Genomic DNA, 19,640 nt, shown 5'->3' on the forward strand with positions numbered 1-19,640 from the left:
GGTTATTTTTTATTATTTAAAAAAATAATGCAATTATGAAAAATGATAAGAAAAATAAGATATCACATATAAGTTATTTTTAAAACATATTTTAAAATATAAAAAATAACTTAAAAATATTTTAGATTTCTAAATAAACTTTTGTATTATAAAACATTACAAAACAATTTTCAAAAACTCAATTGTTTTGCTAAAGATCCTATTTGATAACTATTTTCGCAAACAAATTTTTATTATTTAGAATAAAAATACAAGAAAACACATTCAACAACTGAAAAACAAAAAAATTCTTAAAAATATTAAAATCATTTCAAGTTCCCGAAGACATTTTTATTCTATAAAACATCATAAAATAATTTGTAAAAAATCTTAATTTGACATTTAAATAAAAAAAACATTTGAATTTCTATAAGTAACATTAACACTATCAAGATTTTTATATTAAATTTTGAAAAAAAAATGTCACGTTTTTAACATTCTAAAAAGCTCTTATCAAGCTTCAAAAAAAGCCTTTTTCACTTCTCAAAATCAACCCAAACAAGAACCAAGCGAGGAGGAGCCCCACCATTGACAAACCTTTCGGTTCCAGCAAATGAGAGCCTCAACAACCTTACCAATTATAACGAGGGTGGACACAAGCCATTAATTGGGAGGCGAGCAGACCGGCCAGATGTAAACCAGTGAAAAAAGGGCTATCTCATCTCATGGCTAAGCCTAGTGGTCCTATCATTGTGTTGGAGGGACATGGCACACGAATTTCAAATTTTACTGCTACAAGTCATGGTCGTATAGCACAGCCATCGTGGTCCTATATCCTGCCTGAATAAGAAATGAGTTGAAAAAAGCTCCATGATTTTGGTTAGGAGTTAAATGAGTAGGTTTGCTTGACAAAGAGTTTTGAAAATGATCTTCTATTGATGGACATCAACTTCATTGGTTCAAGCTTTATCCCAATTCCCACAGGGAAAAAACATTCAAATTCCCAAACAGAAGTAGAATCAAAAGGAAAAAAAGAAGTAAATAAGAACTGATAATTCACTTGGCAACAGAATTGAAAAATAACAGCAGCATTCAAGGTGGTGTAGAATCAAAACATTAGCAGTCTACAGAATTGAAGATGTTGTCTAGAGCGCTTAACAGACTAAGAAAATAACTTTCCTCGAGTTTCTGCTGATATCAATTGTAAATCGTTGGTAATCCATTGCATGCCGAGTACTGAAATAGAAGCATCCTCTTTCTTAACGGTACTGAAGAGCGGAAAGAAATTTACAGAATAAACCATTAGGCATTTGAGATGATGCAAAGGTATAAAAAGAAGAGAAAAATATACAAAGATCTATATTTTGCAAATGCTTGCAGGTAACAGTCACCTCAAGCCATATTTCGTTACTGAAAATTACCAAGGAAATGAAAGCAAATGCTAAGGCAAATGATTTTATCATGTTTGGTTTACCATAAAAATGTGAAAGAAAATAAAATTATAATTATAATTAGTTAGAAACTTATATATTTATAAATTATTTGATCTTTATATAGATGAAGAAAGATAAGTAAAATGAGTTGAAAGAAATATATAAAAAATAAACCTAGTTACCAATTTTGTCACGTACAAAGAGAAAAAAAAAGTTAGACCATGTGGATGCCCATGTGGCTCAGAAGCACAAGCTTGAGAATGTTTTTGTTGGGGAATCTAGTATCGGGATTTTTTATGTAAAACACATAACATTGGTCCAAAACACATAACACAGCAAAAGATCTGATCCAAACCATGACTGCTGCTTGTTAATAGGATCTGCCCAATAAGTTTGCTTTTCCAGACTAAAGAGATATCACAAGGATCAAAAACTGACCTTGATGAAGCCAATCTCCTTGGCATTGCTGCGGAAGCACTGCCTGCAACACATGAGCCCGTACTTCCTGATCAAACCATGTGGGTTCCCACAAACACGGCTGATAACACATTCACAAAAGTGTTTTAGAAATCGTTATATAATCATTCGAAGTCCGTTTGTCAAAAGAATAAAATTATCTGTTATAAGACTACAAAAACAAATATAGAAATTAGAAGGTCAACATATGAAACCCACTTCACTTTTCAAACGTTAGCCCCCTTTAGTCCCTGATTGAATCTTGAAGATAAGTAGCCAACAAGAGAAGGAAAAAAACAAAAAATGATAAAAGGAAAATCGATAACTTATCTGATTGCAATGAAAAAATATGAAACCCTAATTTATACATTTTGAAATTCTTCACTTCTTTTTGAAAGGTGAAAGAAGTAAAAAAAAAGAAAAAAAAAGAGTGAATTAAAAATTTTATTTGAATCAATTTTGAATTGTATTTCTCCTCACTCTTTTGTTTCCTTTCTTACATTCTCGCTTCTCCTTGTATACCAAATATAGCCTTGTCATAAAGGTGAGAACCCACATCATTTTAAATTGCATCCCCACTTTGTTTTCCCAAAAGATGTGAAACATGGAATAAAAAAGGTTCCATCATTTTAAACTGCATCCCCACATTGAATTGTATCTGCTTATAGCAATTAGCACAAGAACACTTTTGGCACTTCTTGAAAATGACACAAACTGCTTTCCATTTCACTGAATTTTTTAAGACGTTGGTACCCAGAAATTTTCTGCCATTACAACCTTTAAACATCCCACGTGATGCTAAATCTTCAACAATGAAGCTCACACATTCTAACATCTGATGATGGAAGCTCAATCGTATATACAAAAAAACAATGAAGCCCCACATTCACATAGTCACACAAATCAATAAATGCCAAACAACATGAATAGTATAACATCCCAAATACAAACAACTACTTACAAATTCTTCAACCACACGGCTTATTCTACGGATCAATGTCACAATGATAAAAACTCAATGGTAAATGGCGTTAAACAATAATATTCCAAAATCAAACGATTGCAGAGAATTGTGAACAACAGTATAAGATCCCAATTACAAACCACAACATACAAATTCTTCAACAACACAGCCTATTGTACATATCAATAGCATAATGATGAAAACTCGAGGGTAAATGGTGTTAAAACAATAATATTTTCCAATCAAACAATTGCAGAGAATCAATACATTCGAAAATCAGAAAATGCGAGTCAGTATGAGATCAAAACGATGGGTTTTGAGAAATCATGAAATGTAAATTTACAGTGACAGAAGAGATTGGACTCACCAGGTACGTGAACCAGGGCCATAGTTCTTGGGGTGCGAGTTCCAGACGTTGGAGTGGCCCATTTTCGAATGCGGCAAAACCCTAGCTCGGAGGCGACAATGCAGAGTGGGAACCCTAAAGTGAAGCTAAGAAAATGGTAAGATTCACCATCATGGCCGAAGGACGATTGCCCAGATCTTTGGGCCGGGGTTGGGCTATTCGATGTAAAGTTGGGTTGGGCTAACTGGGATTTAGCCCAAGTTGGGTTCATCTTGGGCTAGTTTAGGCTTTAGTAAAGTAATTAATTGCCTTTTAGGTCATGTTTGGCAATTGGGAAGTGTGACAGGAAAATGAAAATGAAATACTTGACTATATCTAGACTGTGTTTTACAATGATATTATGAAGTGTTTTTAGTTTTTATAATGCTTTAAATTTTCTATTTTTAAGTGTTGAAAATGGTAGAAACACTTCTCCGAATCACTGCTAAACACATTATTGAAACTTGTTTGATAGTAATTTTATGAAACGCTTTTAACTTTTCTAACATTATAAAATTTGTATCTTTCAAGTATTAAAAAAGTTAAAAATGTTTCATATAATTATTATTAAAACACACTTTTAGAGTGTGTTTTATAGTGGTTTTATTCAAAGTGTTTTTAGAGAATTACATATTAATTGTTTATTAAAAAAATACTATAAATGATTTTTTAGATTTTTAAAAATACTTTTTAAATTTTATTAAATTTTTTTTTTTCAAATACATTTTTTTCATGTTAAAAGCACTTTCTATAATTTATACGAAACAAACTCTTAGTTTTGAATAACATAAATGAAAGATAAAAAAAATATGGAGGAAAAAATTCTAATATGGGAAACGCTGAGCTAACTGATAAGTGTACAACACCTTTATAGATAACTAGTAAAGAAAACGGTTATTTATACTTGAATTCCAAACAAAATTTTATTTCTAAAAATAATTTAAATTTATTTTTAAAAATGATTATTAAATATTATTTTTGAAAATGTTACCAGCTCTATAAAGTGAAATAGGCTTCTAAGTCGAGGCCGAAGCCCAAAAGCAAAACTTATTGGACTGGGCTCAGAGGAACCCATTCAAACGACGTCGTTTTATGTCGTTCCAAATACATTTATACAGGAGTGTGCTTCTTTCTGTATTCTTGCGAAGAAAGCTTCCCCTTCTTCTCTCGATAGCTCTTTTTCTCTGCAAGTCTCTTCCGCACGAAACCCCAAACGGAAATCAAAGTATCAAAGCATGAGTCGCGGAAGTGGAGGTGGCTACGATCGTCACATTACAATCTTTTCTCCAGAAGGTCGTCTCTTCCAAGTAGGTATGAATTCTCATCCCTGATTTGACCTAATCCCCCGTTAGTTTCCTGAGAAAACGAAGAAAGAAGTTTGAAATTTCGATAATAGTTCTATTGCATTTTTTCCGAGGAGTAATCTTAATAGTTTGCGTTATTAGCCTCCGTTATTTCTCTCAGCGATAGAAACTTGAACATTGTGGAGTCATATGTTGAGTTGATTGTAGCTGGGTGTAATAAACTGCAGTATTTTTATTTATTTTTTTCTTTCAAAAGCATTTCGGGGGTTTTTCTATCTGGTTTCTGAGGAAATGTAGGAAAAGGAAGGAGCACTGAATACTATTAGATTTAACTGTTTGGCTCGATTGAGGCAAGATTTTGAGATTTTCTTCTTGTGTTAAATGAAACAACACAGTGTAGGATTTGGGGCTTGCATAGATCACAGATTTGTCGAGACCCAGATTTGGTTGCTTGATGAAGTAATTAATTGGATAGTTTGGATTCAATTATTACCCTTTGTTTCTCACCAGACAACCAGAATTATATGTTTTTTCATTTGTCGAATCTGAGTGGTTTTTGTTTTCTATATGAATAGAGTATGCATTTAAAGCTGTTAAGGCTTCTGGAATCACCTCCATTGGTGTTCGAGGAAAGGACTCAGTCTGTGTTGTAACACAGAAGAAGGTTCCTGTAAGTATTGTTGTTGGATTACATTAATATTTTATGTTATTATGTGTACCTCAAATTTATTAGTTTTGAAATTTGATGCAGGACAAGCTTTTGGATCAGACCAGTGTCACACATCTTTTCCCCATCACCAAGTTCCTGGGGTTGTTAGCCACTGGCATGACTGGTTTGCATCTTATTACCTTTCGGAGCTGATTGTTTTTGTGTATATAAATATTGAAAATTTTCAGAAAATATTTTCCTGTTGATTCCATCTATCTCAATTGGAATTTTTACCATGAAACCCAATTTTGCTTCTCAAAGGAATATCTCTTTGCTCCTCAACCTTTGTTTCCCTAGGAAAATTTTGTCTTCTATTGATTCAATTGGAGCATGTCTTATGACTTCAAACAGTGAGCTCAATTGTATTGATTTTGCGATTTTCTGTTCCATGTTTTGTTTTCTACTTGGTGTTTTACCTATGATTGGTTTGGTTAATGGTAACATGTAATAGTACAAAATTTGTTCTAGATTTATGGTATACGTTTTCTGTCGGTTGTTACTTTTATCAGTCCAAAGTTTAGGTTTGCTACATCTTCTTGAGTGGTGAGGTCAAGATGTTATTTCATATCGAAGGCTCTTTTGGATTAGTGAACCTTTGGTAATCTTTGGCATGCCATTTTCCAGCTGATGCAAGGACTTTGGTTCAACAAGCAAGGAATGAAGCAGCCGAGTTTCGCTTCAGATATGGATATGAAATGCCTGTAGATGTATTGGCCAGATGGTATTGTAATTTTGTTCCTATTAAATCCCACTAGATGGTATTGTAATTTTGGTCCACTTATTTTCCGCTACCACTGAATTCTTTGGCATACAGTTATTGACTACTCAACAAATTATGCTGATATGTTTGATTTAGAGATATCAGTTACATTTTGTTTTCTAAAAGACATGAATTTTGTTGGGTCCTTTCAGGATTGCTGACAAATCACAAGTCTATACTCAACATGCATACATGAGACCTCTTGGAGTAGGTTTGTTTCTAGTCTTTTCCTCAGTCATGGACAATTTCCTTTATAGTTTAAAGATCATCTGATGCAATTACATTACTAGAGCTAGGGTTTTTACTTGAAATTTGATAATTCGTTAGCTTTCTCCTGATGTCCTTTTTTCTCACCATTCTCTATATTTGTTTTGGAAGTTGCCATGATCTTGGGTATTGATGATGAAAATGGACCTCGCCTCTTCAAATGTGACCCAGCTGGCCATTTCTTTGGCCATAAGGTATATACAAGTTGTTTCTATCATATTCTATATATAGAATACAGAAGTATGTCAAAAAAGAATGGAATAGCATTGGAAATTTTCAGCTTCGAGACTGAATCCAATAACTACTTCTGACACTTCTCAGTTTCTTTACTCCTCTTGGCTTTTTGTTGACTCTCTATAATACCAATCATAATCAATGCCCAGAAGCTTGGTTTGGGTGGCACAGTGGAGTGGGGATGGGAAGGTTCCAGGCTCAATTCCACTTAACCAAAAAAAGTAAATAAATAAACAAATAAAGAAGAAGAAAGAAAATATAACATAATATCCAAAAAAAAACTCCTCTCATAAGCAACATAATTAACTCCTATGATATGTCCATTGGGTGTTAATACATTTTTTTTTCACTTTACTTCTTTCCTCTTTTTGGGTCTCACGCACTGAGGCTTTCAAAGGCATTCCTCTTAGTGTTATTCAACTCTATTAGCATTCATTGTGTAGATCAAAGGGGTTTGGAGATCATTGAGAGGAGATTAGTCATAATTTGGGGAGATGGCATATTTGTATATTGTGTTGTAGTCTAAACCTTTTGTATAGACTCCTTGTATGGTGGAGGAGTTCAATCATATTTTGATCAGTTTTTTTTTGTAATCGTGGGGAGGACTCCTCATCCTCCTCATATTCTTTTTAACCTTAATAAATACATCTCTTGTTTCTGATTAAAAAAAAAAATCTCTAGTACTGGATTAACTCTATTCAACCTTATGGGTAAGACAAATATTATTTACATCACAGACATTAGTTTGGTGTACTTTTATTGGGAGGATAATATGTAAACATTTTTTCCCTCATGTTTGCTGATTTTGTTTGCTTTGATTGGTTTTCCAATTGTATAATATTATATTTATTTTTATTTTTATTTTAAAATAGTCATAATGCTTTCATGAACATGACGACTACTACATATGCATATCAGATATGGACATAGCAGCTTGATGATATATAATATATTTACTGGTTATATTTGTTTTACCCATTGATTTGGAAATCCGTTGTTGTAGAGGAAGAATTTATCTTTTGAATTCTTGGGGCTTTCTTTAATTGTGTATTTGTGTTAATAGATGTCTTTTTTTCTAGATAGTAGCTGTCCGTTGCTAGTTCAGACTTCATGATGCTGTTAATATGGATTCACTGATCCCTTAGTATTTCAGAGTCATGTTTTGCTTGTTTTTTGACTGACTGCAACTCCAAAGAAACTCCATATTTAATAAATTCATTCTGATATGTTCTAGGCAACAAGTGCTGGATTAAAAGAGCAAGAGGCAATTAACTTCCTGGAGAAGAAAATGAAAAATGATCCTGCATTTTCATATGATGAGACAGTTCAGGTAGGTGTATTTTTTTCTTTTCAGGAATCTGGATTTCTAATTATGGCACATGGAGAGGTCTTTGGTCTTACTTGTGGCATATGGTTTTCATTTCATTCTATGTGTCCCCTCTCTCTTTTCTGGTGTTGAATGTTAAATTGAAAAACTTGAGATTGAAAGGCACAGTACTAAACTCTGAAAGCTAGCAACTTGCCTTTTTGATTCACCTTCTTTCCTAAAAGATATATAAACAACTTTGTAGAAATACAATATTCTGCAGCCTGATCCAGAGATTGTATCGAGCTTTTAGCAAAAGTATGGTCCTTTTGTAGAAACAATCATGTTCTTAGTTCCTTTCCTGTGGTCTAACATCACTTCAACGCTTCTATTTTATAGACCGCTATTTCTGCCCTGCAATCAGTTTTGCAAGAGGACTTCAAGCCCAACGAGATTGAGGTACTGAAAATGTCCTTTTTTTAGTTGTTTATTGCTATAGTTTTATTATGAGGAGCTCTACAAGGCTTTTTGGTTCTTTGGTTGCATTGACATGGTGAGTGTCCCCTTGCTGGGGATCAGTTTCAATGTTTGTTATCATCTCTCCTGAGTATGGCTCTATATCTAGCTTCTGGATGAATGGATTCATTTATACTAACTCCAAATTATATCATTTTCTTCTCCAAAGAGCCTAGTCAATTGTTTTTCCCTTTCCAATTAGTTAAAAAATCAGCAATTTTCAGTGGAAGGCCATGTTAACTTCAACTTTAAATCTCTCCTCATTTTTCCAAGCTGATTATATACCATATTTCCCTTGTGATCTTCGGTATCTCCCATCTCCTTCTTAGGCATTTCTTCTGTTTTTCATTGCTTTGGAAATTATATCAGAATAAACATTCCGTTTCCAAAATGAGAAGTTCCTAATTGTAAACCTTGAACTCCTCTTTGAACTTTTGATTTACCTTGCATGCCACCAAAGCCTGGAGACCCCATCAAACTCAAAGGATACATGCTCTGGGACTGTGGGACTTCACTCTGATTCCTGGGTGATCATCACTATCATCCTGCATTTGCAGCATAATGGTGCTAGTCAATGGGTCTTACCGAAAACGTGCTCTTAGCTTGCACTTGGTATGTGTGGGAATAGTAATGAAAATAGGATGAAAATAAAGGTGAATCACAATACCATGTAGAAGAGAGGAATCAAAACCCTAGTGAGAGGAAATGTGGTTTCCATACTAAATTTTTTATATTCTCATTCCCATTCTGAAAGGTAACATAAACACATTAATGAATGAGAATGAAATGGATTTTTTATTCCCATTTCTATTCCATTGTTCCAAACACGAACCAGTGTGAACTGGGAGTATTTTCCCAACTCTCCACATACTTATCCGGTTTAAAGTCTCTACAAGAAATCCATCTCCCAGGTCCTATTTCACCTCAGTGGTGGTTCTTATCTCCTTCCAGTTTGTCAGTCAGAATTCAAATATTCAATGAAGTATAAGGAGAGGAATGATCCATCCCCCTATTATCCACTGTCACATGTTCCCATTTCTTGGAAAAAGATAAAAGATACATCCAACTCTTGCAGACATCTACGAATCGAACTAGGCCCTCCTATTTGGGAATTTTTTTTCCTTTTTTATTTTTGATTTCCATTAATATTATCGAACAAGAATTTGAGATTTGACTTGAACCTAGAACCTCCCATAAAGTTAATGAACTGCTGTTATTTTTGACAGGTTGGAGTGGTGAGGACTGACAGCCCTGCCTTCAGAGTGTTGTCCACCGAGGAGATCGACGAGCACTTGACTGCCATAAGCGAGCGCGACTGAGTCCTGATCTCTACCTGAAACCACCTGGACAAGTATGATTATTAGTTCAGAAAATGCTTATTGTTTTCTGTAATTTTAGTCCTCTGGGACAAGCTTAAAGTCGCTTTATCGAGACTGTTGTTATCAGGCTGACTGGTTCTTCTGTTTCCATTGCTCTACTTTCTTTTGTAACTTGATTTAAAAATGCAAAGTGTTAGATCACTGGAGTTTGGAGGAAATCATATGGTTAAGAACTCTTTTGGGACTGATTTTCTTAAAAACTTGTTTAGGAGTGATTTTGAGAGAGATTGGAAATGCATATTAATGTTTTAATCAGAATCATTGCAAATGACCTCCAAGTGATTGATGGAGAAGGCTTCCTTCTATTAGCTCTTTAGAAGTTGAAATTACTTATGATATTTATAAATCAATTATTATTTATTTGCAATCAAGCCTCGAACGCTTACAATGCGAATTGGGGGGATTGATGGGTGGACTTTGTAGAATATGATTTAATATATAGTCAAATGATTTACTATATAGTATATATAATTATATAAAGGACAATATTAGGTATAGTACATTTTTGTGAGGTGGGATTAAATTTTAACAATATTTACGTATGATAGGATGTATCCATTGGATACGATTTTGTGAGATGGGATTAATTTTATGAGATGGGATTAATTTTAATTATTTTTAAGGTGGTATTTGTTTATTTGGTTTTTTGTTGAAAATAATTTATTTTTAGAATTTAGATTGTTTGTTTTTTTATTTTTTTCATGACTTATTATAAATTTTGTATTAAAAAGAAAAAGTCAAAATATGTAGTTTTTTCTAAATAAAAAAATAACATAAGTTTCTTTTTTTTTTTTACTTTTTAATACTTAATAGAAATAAAATACTATAAAAACAAATAACCTAATATTTAATACTATTAAGCATTTTTCTATTTAGAATTAAGTAAAAAAACAAATACTACTAATTAGTCTCTATTGTTTGGATATATTTTTTCTTTTTTATTTTTAAAAATAAAATTTTAATTTATTTTATTTTGAACTAGATTTATATGGAACAAATAAATGGGGAAACAAATGAAAAAAGAAATATATAAACTATAAGAGGTGATTCGAAACCACGATCTTTTATTAAACTATCAATTTTTCAAAAAGTTTAAATTTATACGATTTACGCTTCCTTAGCCTATCGTGTTTTTAATTTTTTTTATTTAATAAACAAAATTTTAAAACTTTTATATTTATAGGTAGTATTATATTTTAAAAAATACTAATTATATTTTTATATACAAATTACTATTATTTTTATTTTTATTTTTTAAAAACTATTAAATATATCTCAGCAACACCTAAGTTTTATTTAATGACATGATTAAAGATCCAATAAATTATTGAAGATTAGGAACTAATTTAATTGAATTTCGTTTGGGAAATCATTATTTTTGTAAACTAAAATCAAAGCCGCCCACTCTCATATTTGAGGCAACAAAACGCGTGGAACGAGCCAAAATCAAAGCAAACCTATTCCATTTCCCTGCAATCTCTCAAATCCGTGTTGTCCCCATCGTTACCTTCACAACAACATCAACAACTTCAGTAACTGCAGAGAAACCTCCTCCTAGATCTCGATCTCCATTTTCCGATTCTCACCCGATTTGGTTACAGCCTACAGGTCTAGTCGGTGTCATATTTCGGTTGCTTCAGCGGCAGTTTATTCCTCTCACCGACACGTGTCCGTGGACCCCACACATTCTCACACGGTCACACCTCCCCCTGCGTTTTGCTTCCTCCAAGTATATATCATTCGCCTACATACGACTTCTCTAGAGAAAAACCCCGTACTAAGAAAATAATAATAATAATAATAATAATAAAAAAGAAAAGAAAGTTTATCGTTGAATCCAAATTCTTTCTCATTGATCACTTCATTTTGGTATATCCCTTAGAAACCGAGGTTTCGAATTTTTCCGTGAAAATCAAGTCCTTCAGGTTTGTTAATTGTGTACTTTGTTTTGTTTATTGGTTTTTCTATATTATTTTTCTCTCGCTTTGAATAGTAGAATCCCAATAAAAATGTTTCCCAAATTTGGGATTTTAGGGTTTTGTTTACGGAAATTTGTGATTATGTTCAGGTTATTCAATTTGATTGTGATTCATTTATGTGAATTTCCGTGCTTTGGATGTTTGGTTAGTGAGAAAAGCGTAGAAGCTTCGGATTTTCTTGGCGGCCAAACGGGATTGTTGGATCAAATATCAGTTAGTATGGTAATTTAGCTGATTGTTTTGTGTTTGATTTTTTTGCTGTAGGGATCACAGAGTCATGGCAACCGCGACTATGGCGACGGCGGCTGGGGCGGCTGCTCTTTTATACTATACATTGAATAAGAAATTGCAGACGGGTCGGTCTACGGAAGAGGACGATGAAAATGTGAACAATCACGCTACAATAGGGATTGAGAGAGTTTCGCATAGGATGATTCAAGCGCCGGCCACTTGGCTGGAGACGATCTCGACTTTGTCAGAGACACTTAGGTTTACTTATTCTGAGACTTTGGGGAAGTGGCCTATTGGCGAGTTGGCATTCGGGATCAATTTTCTTCTGAAAAGACAGGTGAGGACTTTTTTATTATTGTAGTTCTGATTTAGCATATGATTGTATTGCGGTTTGCTTTCTGTCTGTACTTCTGTTTTTTGGTGGGGGGAATGTTTCTCTCTATTTGATGAATGGAACAGTTAACTTTTACCAAAATTGATAGATTTTCTGAATCACTTGGACTGGTTTGTGAGGTAGACTATGGCCAGGGATTAATTTTTAAGAAGTCGAGGGAAAATGTAGTTTGTTTTCGATGGGAGAATCATTTTGGTGAATTAGTTATAGTAATATAGTATTGCTCGAATTTTAAATGTGTTTAACCATATACGTTCAATTGAATATGACGACTGACTATTGAATCCTTGTTGATATTCTTCTGAAGTAAGAACACCTTCTTTGGCAACTGGATGCAAATTGGCCTTATTGATCTTTGGAGACTTAAGAGAAAAACAGTGCTTCAATCTAGAAATGTAAAGATTAAAAAAAAAAAAAAGGTAATCCTAGGAATTGCCATTTTTTTAATTGTTTTTTTTAGGATTTCTTAATCCTATCAAATAAGCATTGATTACATCTGGATCATCTCACATTTATCAAAATTTTCTGAGAAATTGACAGGTTATAGTAGTGTAGGTGATTGTCTTACCTTATGTTGGATCTTTAAAGCTGATATAAAGGTTTTCTTTTTGCTAGATGTTCCTCCAAAAATGTCAGTATGACACCAGAATACCTCCAAATCCTGGGAGTACAAACTGAAAACGGCGTAATGCCCCTTTTTTCTAGCTAATTCTTATTATATTGTCTAAGTGCTTCCCCATGGATGGTGTGATTAAAAGGAAAAAATGGTGGTTACCTGATTTGCATATCTGTTTGCACATATGGCACACCTGTGGAGAAAAAACTCTGTTTAATCTCCTTTTATTAAGCAGGACCACAGTTCATACCTGCTTTTATGGAAGACTTTCAAAGTCTGATTTTAACTAGGAGGGGATTTAGTATTTTATAAAAGAGCAATCATGTTCCATTACATTTTGGTAATTTTTTTCTAGAAATATGATTGCCTTTCGCAAGTTTAGATGCTGGTGAACCAAAGGCACACAATGGCTTTTATTTATTAGGCCACATATTTTACCTTGTATCTTTACTTTGCAGGGGAACTTACATGTTGGTAGCGTGTTTGGTGGTGAAGATAGTTTGCAGCTCAAAGGACCAGAAATAATCGCAGAACTCAGATATCTCTTAAACTTGTTAACCCTTTGTTGGCATTTCTCAAAAAAGCCCTTCCTGTTATTTTTGGAGGAGACCGGCTATTCCATAGAAAATGTTCTCCTTCATGAGCCCAAAGCAGGGGTAAGTGATCCTGAAGTTCAATGGTTCAGCTGTGTTTACTGATTTGGATGTATTTCTTCCTTCCACTTCTTGTTCTTGCTTTTTTCCTTTTTGTTTGTTTTGTTTGTGTGGATTGGGAAAAAGAGAGAGAGCATGGTGGAGCAGAAAATTGGTGGTGTTCCGTTCTGAAGTTCTGAAGTTTATTGCTCATTCTATGCAGATTTTGAAGCCAGCTTTTACAATTCTAGCTGATCACAAAACAAAATATTTCCTCTTATTGATTCGTGGAACTCATAGTATCAAAGATACCCTGACAGCTGCGACCGGAGCAGTGGTACCATTCCATCACACTGTTGTTCATGAAGGAGGAGTCAGCAATTTAGTTTTAGGTTATGCACATTGTGGAATGGTTGCAGCTGCTCGGTGGATTGCAAAGCTTTCAACTCCTTGTCTTACTAAAGCACTTGGCGAATATCCTGATTATAAAGTTAAGGTAAATAAATAATATGGAAATTTAGATTGTAACTATCCTTGTCAATTTAATATATAATTTGAAACATAATTCTAGTCCTTTGTTCTTAAATAATTTTCTATTAGTTTCTAGTATCTCACAAGGAAGATGGAGCATCTTATCTACCTGCTTTTCCTTCAGAATTTTTTCCCCTTGAAAAACCTTAACATTGGAATATTGTTGGTTAAATTTGTGTTATCTTTGCATGTTTCTTTTTCTGTTCTTCTGTTGTTCTATTTATTACGTTTTTTTGTAGGCAATTGTTCTATTTATTACTGGTTCTTGCAAGATAAGCCCTTGACCTTGTCGCCTTAGTTGTTAAAAACTTGTGATACAACGATACAATACAATTTTTATGAAGATCAATATGTATTGCAATCTATATCTCAATATATCTTATGATACATATACAATACATGATACAACTATGCATATACCTTCAACTATTTTTTATAATCTTTAAGAAAAATCAAATTCATTTTTTTTATTAAAAGAATTATTATATTAATTGTTTAAAAATATAGAAAGGATATATTAATTGTTTAAAAATATAGAAAGGCTAAAAATTGATCATAAAAAGGAGAGAGGTAAAATAATCTTAAAAGAAAAGCCATGTTCTTGTTGTTAAAGACCCATATTAGAAATTGGGTAAATTCATTTTTACAATGAATATTAGAGAATTTTTATTTGAATCGTTTGAATGTTGACATTGAAAATGAGAGTGATTGATGAATAAAAACTTTCACTATGTATACTTTTTTTTTTTAAAAAAAAAAAAAAAAAAAATCAATGGGGAAGGAATGCCAACGATCATGAAAAGTTGGAACTTTTGAGATAACATGAACATTTTTTTTTCTTTTGCTTTTTGATAGGTAAAGATCAATTGTATTGAAAGTGCCTAGTTGTGGATAACACATAAGCGCGGGCGTGCGCCACATGCACCCACCCACCCACCCACCCACACACATATAATGCATTTGCATTGTTAGAATTTGGAACTAAAAGTCAAACCTAAAAATTTAAAAAGCTTATTTTTGTGTTAATTTATTGCCTATAAAAAAAGTTTATTTTTATGGATTTTGTGATGAACCTATACATTAAACTCATATTTTATTAAATTAAACTTTTTCAAACTCTTAACATTTAATATTTTCATACGGTATGATATAGTTTAACTCATTAAATTCTGCTATCTTTCATGAAATTGGTTATATATTACTTTATATTTCTTGTTTCCAATATATACACACACACACATGTATGAATATTTTTCTATTTGTTTTCACTATATATAAAAAGAAAAAAACCATGATAGGACATGATACATGATACAAAAAAATATAAAAAACGATACATGATGCGGAAAAATGTAAAAATGATATATAATACATTTTATGAATTAATGACTATGCTTGTGACCATCCCACCAAACAGAGTTCTTGGAGGGATAAGTTGGTTGTAGTCCTAACGTTCACATTTTTGCATGAAGTGGCTGGTTCAAGACTAAAACCTAAGCATCCAAGATATTGTGGTGCTTCTACCATTGCACCATATAATTGGTTCCTATTATTGAGTGCTTTCAAGAATACATTAAATTTGTTGGCATTGTTCTTTTCTCTTCAATTTCTTCCTCCTGAATTTAGTAGGTATTCCATTGTTTTCCTTATAATCATGACTTCTTAGAAATATTTTGTTGGAATTACCCAAAAAAAAAAAAAAAGAGAGCTTAGAAGAATGCATAAATAGCTTTATACAAAAATACTGCATCTGGATTCTCTTAATTTTTTATTTTGCCATTTTTAATGAAGTTTATAGTTTTTTAGAAAGAAAATTGTGTTGAAATTTCTTTTTTCTGAATTTCTTCCTGATTATCAGTTAGTTTATTATTTTCCTTATAATTATGGACTTCTTAGAAATATCTTGTTGAGATTACTGGGAAAAAATCGCTTAGAAGAATGCAAAATTGCTTCATGCAAAATACAGCATTTGGATTCTCTTGATTTTTGAATTTGCCATATTTATTGAGGTTCATAGTTTTTGAGAGAGAAAATTGTATTTTAATTTCTTCTTTTGGATTCCTACAGATTGTAGGACACTCTTTGGGTGGAGGCACTGCAGCACTTTTAACGTATGTATTGCGTGAGCAGAAGGAATTGTCAACAACTACTTGTGTTACATTTGCTCCAGGTTTGTATTCATTATGGACTGTATCCTATATGTGCTTTTTTCTGTTTGGACATCCATGCCTTTTGGGCCTTGTTATATTTCACTTCCAACCACGTTTATTGTGATCTCCCTTTTGATATTGGCACTTCCATTTGTTTAGTTGAGTTGTGAGACATGTTTGTTGTTCCTTAAGACTGTTTTGGCACTGATTGGATATGGCACATGCAGGTGCTTGTATGACTTGGGAACTGGCAGAATCTGGCAATGATTTTATTGTTTCTATTATAAATGGAGCTGATTTAGTACCTACGTTCTCAGCTGCTTCTGTGGATGACTTGCGAGCTGAGGTTTGCCTGGAAGTGTTATTTTGAATTTCTAAAACTTGAGAATACTACCTTAAATATATATATTAAGTATAGCTGAAGATTGCCCTTGTCATTCCCCATATTATATTAATTTTTGTCATGGGTTAACAAGATGATGCCAATGCTTATGGGAGGAAATGATCCTGGACCTAGGGTGGGTTAGATATCTAGTTTAGGTTTTTGTCAAGTACACTATGCTTTGATTGCTGCCTTCTGTGCCTGACAAAACCAATATGCCTAGTTGCCTAGTTGCAGTACATATATTACGTACATTTATAGATTGCCCTAGTTATTTCCCATATTATGTTAATTTTTGGGTTAACAAAATGATACCAATGCTTATGAGAGGAAATAATCCTGGACTGGGGTGGGTTAGATATCTAGTTTAGGTTTTTGTGAAGTACACTATTACCTGCTGAAACCGAAATGCCTAGTTTCAGTTTGCTGAGTATGCCTAGTTTCAGTTAACTATCAATTCATTCTGTTCTTAATTAATTAATTAATTTATTTATTAGGTGACAGCATCTGCTTGGCTGAATGATCTGAGAAATCAGATAGAGCGTACAAGAATTCTTAGCACTGTCTATCGTTCTGCTTCGGCTTTGAGTTCCCGTCTTCCATCCATTGCCAGTGCTAAAGCAAAAGTTGCTGGGGCTGGGGCAATTTTACGCCCAGTTTCCAGCAGTACACGGGTAGCCCTTTTTCTCAGCACAATCTATTTCTCCATGCATTATCTAGTTTCCATGGATTATCCCATGTCCTTCCATCAAATGGACATAACAATAATATAGTATCTTATTATTGGAAATTTGGCAAGTAATTTCAACTAAAAACATTATTTTTGTTTCTTTTCCCGACGAGTTCCCTTGCTTATTTCTAGGTCCTCTTGGAAGCATTGTTACCCTTATGAGCAATGAGGGAGCATTCTCCATGTTTTTTGAATACTGTTAGCTGAATCAGTTTTTAACTTCTTAAATTGGTGGTTTATTTCTGTGATCTGTACTCATAATTAGGGCTAAGTGCCCTAGTGACTTTGGTTTAATTCTGTTTCTAATGTCCACAGGTTGTGATGAGAAGAGCCCAGAGCATGGCTCAAGCAGCATGGATTCGTCCTGCACTTTTATCCTCATGGTCATGTATGGGACCTCGTCATCGAGTGACAGCAGTTTCAAACTCAAAAGAAGCAGGAAATTCCTCAGAACCTTCCTCTAGAATCGAATCGTCTGAGCCTCTTATCACATCCCCCACCAGAGCTAAAACTACCATTGAAAGTACAGAACTTCCCATATCTTCATCAGGACTGGAATGGAGTTCAGAAATCGAATGTTCTTGTTCTGATGAAATGGGTCCTCACTCTCATGGGGATGCTTGTCTTGATGAGGATGAGGACATCATGGCCCAGGATGGACATGAAGACCGTATGACTGAAGTTGAGTTGTGGCAACAACTTGAACATGAACTTTACAATCGGCCAGATGGTGAGGAGTCTGATGTAGCAAACGAAATAAGGGAAGAAGAAGCAGCAGCCATTGCAGAGGTCGGTGAGGCGCCTCAGAGCTCTGCTCCAGAAATGAAGGAAGCACACAGATTCTTTCCTCCGGGAAAGATTATGCATATTGTTACCCTTCTCTCTGAAGGAGCAGAATGTGAAGGTGATGGCACCATCTCCAATGATACAGTTGATGCTCAGTCAATAGAGACTAATAAGGTTGGGATTTTTCTCACTCCAAGGTCGTTGTATAGCAAGCTGAGGCTGTCACAGACCATGATCAGTGACCACTTCATGCCAGTTTATAGAAGGCAGATAGAAAAACTGATTAGAGAACTTGAGAAGGAAGAAGTTTCAAATACTGATGATCATTATAATACGGAGGTCGGAGAGGTAGCATTATAGAGAATTGGACCACCAGACCTACCACAATACTGAAAGAAGAGCCAAGTTCTTGTCCCAAGGTTTTTCCAGATCTAACCAACCTAGAAATTGTAAACATTCATCGTCTTCACAAAATTGGGGAGCATGGTGTTGGAACCCACAGGTGTAATGCTCTGACCGGAGTCCTCAATTATGTTTATCATAGGTGAAAGATCTTGGAAGGTTGTATCACTTCATAGCCTTTCAAAATCTCAGTCTTTTGTACAGTATTAATATTTGGGTTGAAACTTTGATTCTTTTGTTCTTTAATAGAATGAGTTGATTTGTTCAATTGCCTTGCTCTATTGAATTGTATTTATTATGACAAGTTCATCATATGATGCTGCCTTTCTTCTCTTGGTTTCATTTATATGGCAAATTGTCAAAAATTACTTAATGGGCTTTGTGAGGAGTCAATTCAGATACAGAATGAGAAGCTCGACTAGTGGCCACTGATGGGTTTTAAGCCTGGCACCCTTGCTTGTGTGCCATCTATGTAACTAACACAACTGGTAAACTAATATTATAGCCTGCTAATGCAATTTACAGGCAGCTTTCTTGATGTACTGTTGTGGATTATGGAAAAGGATCGAATTCTTGATGACCAGATTGATGGTGGAAGTGATAGAATTGTTGGTGACCAGATTTATAGAAGAGACCGCTAAATTTCTGCTATGCGGATGTCAGCTTGGATCTCAAACCCAGAAGGCTAGCAATCAACAGTCATGAGCAAAAGGTGCCTGCAGCAACTCTAACAACCGCAAAACAGGTTATGAGAGTCTTTATCTTTTATGGTCCCAGAGAAAACAACACTTGGATTATGATTTGAACTTGTTGAATATGACTTGAATGTTTTTAAAGTTTTCCCACACACCTATCTATCACATTGCATTATTGCTTTCGTCACACATAACTAGTCTGGTCCAGCTAATTTATTAATTTTGGCTTTCATTCTGTAGGAAGAGCATCAATGAGTCACCACTTGATGGCAATCTCACATCAGGAGCACGATCTTAGACCTAATTATAAAGTAGTTTCTTCATTGATAATTGGTTGTAGTTCATAGAAATGTTTAAACTATACGGGTCATGGAAAATTATACACATGGTATATATATGAATATCCTTGTGACATAAGGC

The 19,640-nt window shown here is 34.0% G+C and overlaps 3 protein-coding genes across 5 annotated transcripts; 2 read left to right on the plus strand and 1 right to left on the minus strand.

The window, feature by feature from the left end:
• Positions 1-933: 933 nt before the first annotated feature.
• Positions 934-3,330, minus strand: LOC117921677 (40S ribosomal protein S29-like). The gene is made up of 3 exons (XM_034839624.1): positions 3,200-3,330; positions 1,851-1,950; positions 934-1,247 (listed from the first exon to the last, which is right to left on the minus strand). Exons 1-3 carry the CDS (start codon positions 3,259-3,261, stop codon positions 1,239-1,241), a joined length of 171 nt encoding a protein of 56 aa, XP_034695515.1. The 5' UTR covers positions 3,262-3,330; the 3' UTR covers positions 934-1,238.
• A 1,039-nt stretch (positions 3,331-4,369) lies between these two features.
• Positions 4,370-9,947, plus strand: LOC117922664 (proteasome subunit alpha type-6). Its single transcript, XM_034840838.1, has 9 exons — positions 4,370-4,528; positions 5,097-5,191; positions 5,273-5,354; positions 5,855-5,951; positions 6,143-6,201; positions 6,369-6,451; positions 7,726-7,821; positions 8,197-8,256; positions 9,540-9,947. The coding sequence occupies exons 1-9, from the start codon at positions 4,453-4,455 to the stop codon at positions 9,630-9,632; spliced, it is 741 nt and encodes a 246-aa protein (XP_034696729.1). The 5' UTR covers positions 4,370-4,452; the 3' UTR covers positions 9,633-9,947.
• Positions 9,948-11,161: 1,214 nt separating this feature from the next.
• Positions 11,162-18,793, plus strand: LOC117922343. Of its 3 annotated transcripts, XM_034840466.1 has the most exons (9): positions 11,162-11,287; positions 11,318-11,421; positions 11,936-12,239; positions 13,371-13,568; positions 13,768-14,040; positions 16,143-16,245; positions 16,453-16,571; positions 17,105-17,281; positions 17,653-18,793. In XM_034840466.1, exons 3-9 carry the CDS (start codon positions 11,949-11,951, stop codon positions 18,481-18,483), a joined length of 1,992 nt encoding a protein of 663 aa, XP_034696357.1. In that variant the 5' UTR covers positions 11,162-11,287; positions 11,318-11,421; positions 11,936-11,948; the 3' UTR covers positions 18,484-18,793. The 3 variants fall into 3 exon arrangements, with proteins under 3 accessions (XP_034696357.1, XP_034696356.1, XP_034696355.1); XM_034840465.1 differs by having other exon boundaries at positions 11,162-11,421; XM_034840464.1 differs by lacking the exons at positions 11,162-11,287; positions 11,318-11,421 and adding an exon at positions 11,453-11,617.
• The last annotated feature ends 847 nt before the right edge of the window (positions 18,794-19,640 follow it).

The sequence above is a fragment of the Vitis riparia genome, chromosome 9 (assembly GCF_004353265.1).
Source record: "Vitis riparia cultivar Riparia Gloire de Montpellier isolate 1030 chromosome 9, EGFV_Vit.rip_1.0, whole genome shotgun sequence".
Lineage (NCBI taxonomy): Eukaryota > Viridiplantae > Streptophyta > Magnoliopsida > Vitales > Vitaceae > Vitis > Vitis riparia.

Bases quoted from the DNA above. Each gene is read 5' to 3' on its own strand.
- LOC117922664 (XM_034840838.1), top strand. From the start codon at position 4,453: ATGAGTCGCGGAAGTGGAGGTGGCTACGATCGTCACATTACAATCTTT. The intron at 7,822-8,196 runs GTAGGTGTATTT...TCTATTTTATAG, and splicing joins CATATGATGAGACAGTTCAG to ACCGCTATTTCTGCCCTGCA. The intron at 8,257-9,539 runs GTACTGAAAATG...TATTTTTGACAG, and splicing joins TCAAGCCCAACGAGATTGAG to GTTGGAGTGGTGAGGACTGA.
- LOC117921677 (XM_034839624.1), bottom strand. From the start codon at position 3,261: ATGGGCCACTCCAACGTCTGGAACTCGCACCCCAAGAACTATGGCCCT. The intron at 1,951-3,199 runs GTGAGTCCAATC...ATGTGTTATCAG, and splicing joins GGCCCTGGTTCACGTACCTG to CCGTGTTTGTGGGAACCCAC.
- LOC117922343 (XM_034840465.1), top strand. From the start codon at position 11,949: ATGGCAACCGCGACTATGGCGACGGCGGCTGGGGCGGCTGCTCTTTTA. The intron at 14,041-16,142 runs GTAAATAAATAA...GGATTCCTACAG, and splicing joins ATCCTGATTATAAAGTTAAG to ATTGTAGGACACTCTTTGGG. The intron at 16,246-16,452 runs GTTTGTATTCAT...TGGCACATGCAG, and splicing joins TTGTGTTACATTTGCTCCAG to GTGCTTGTATGACTTGGGAA.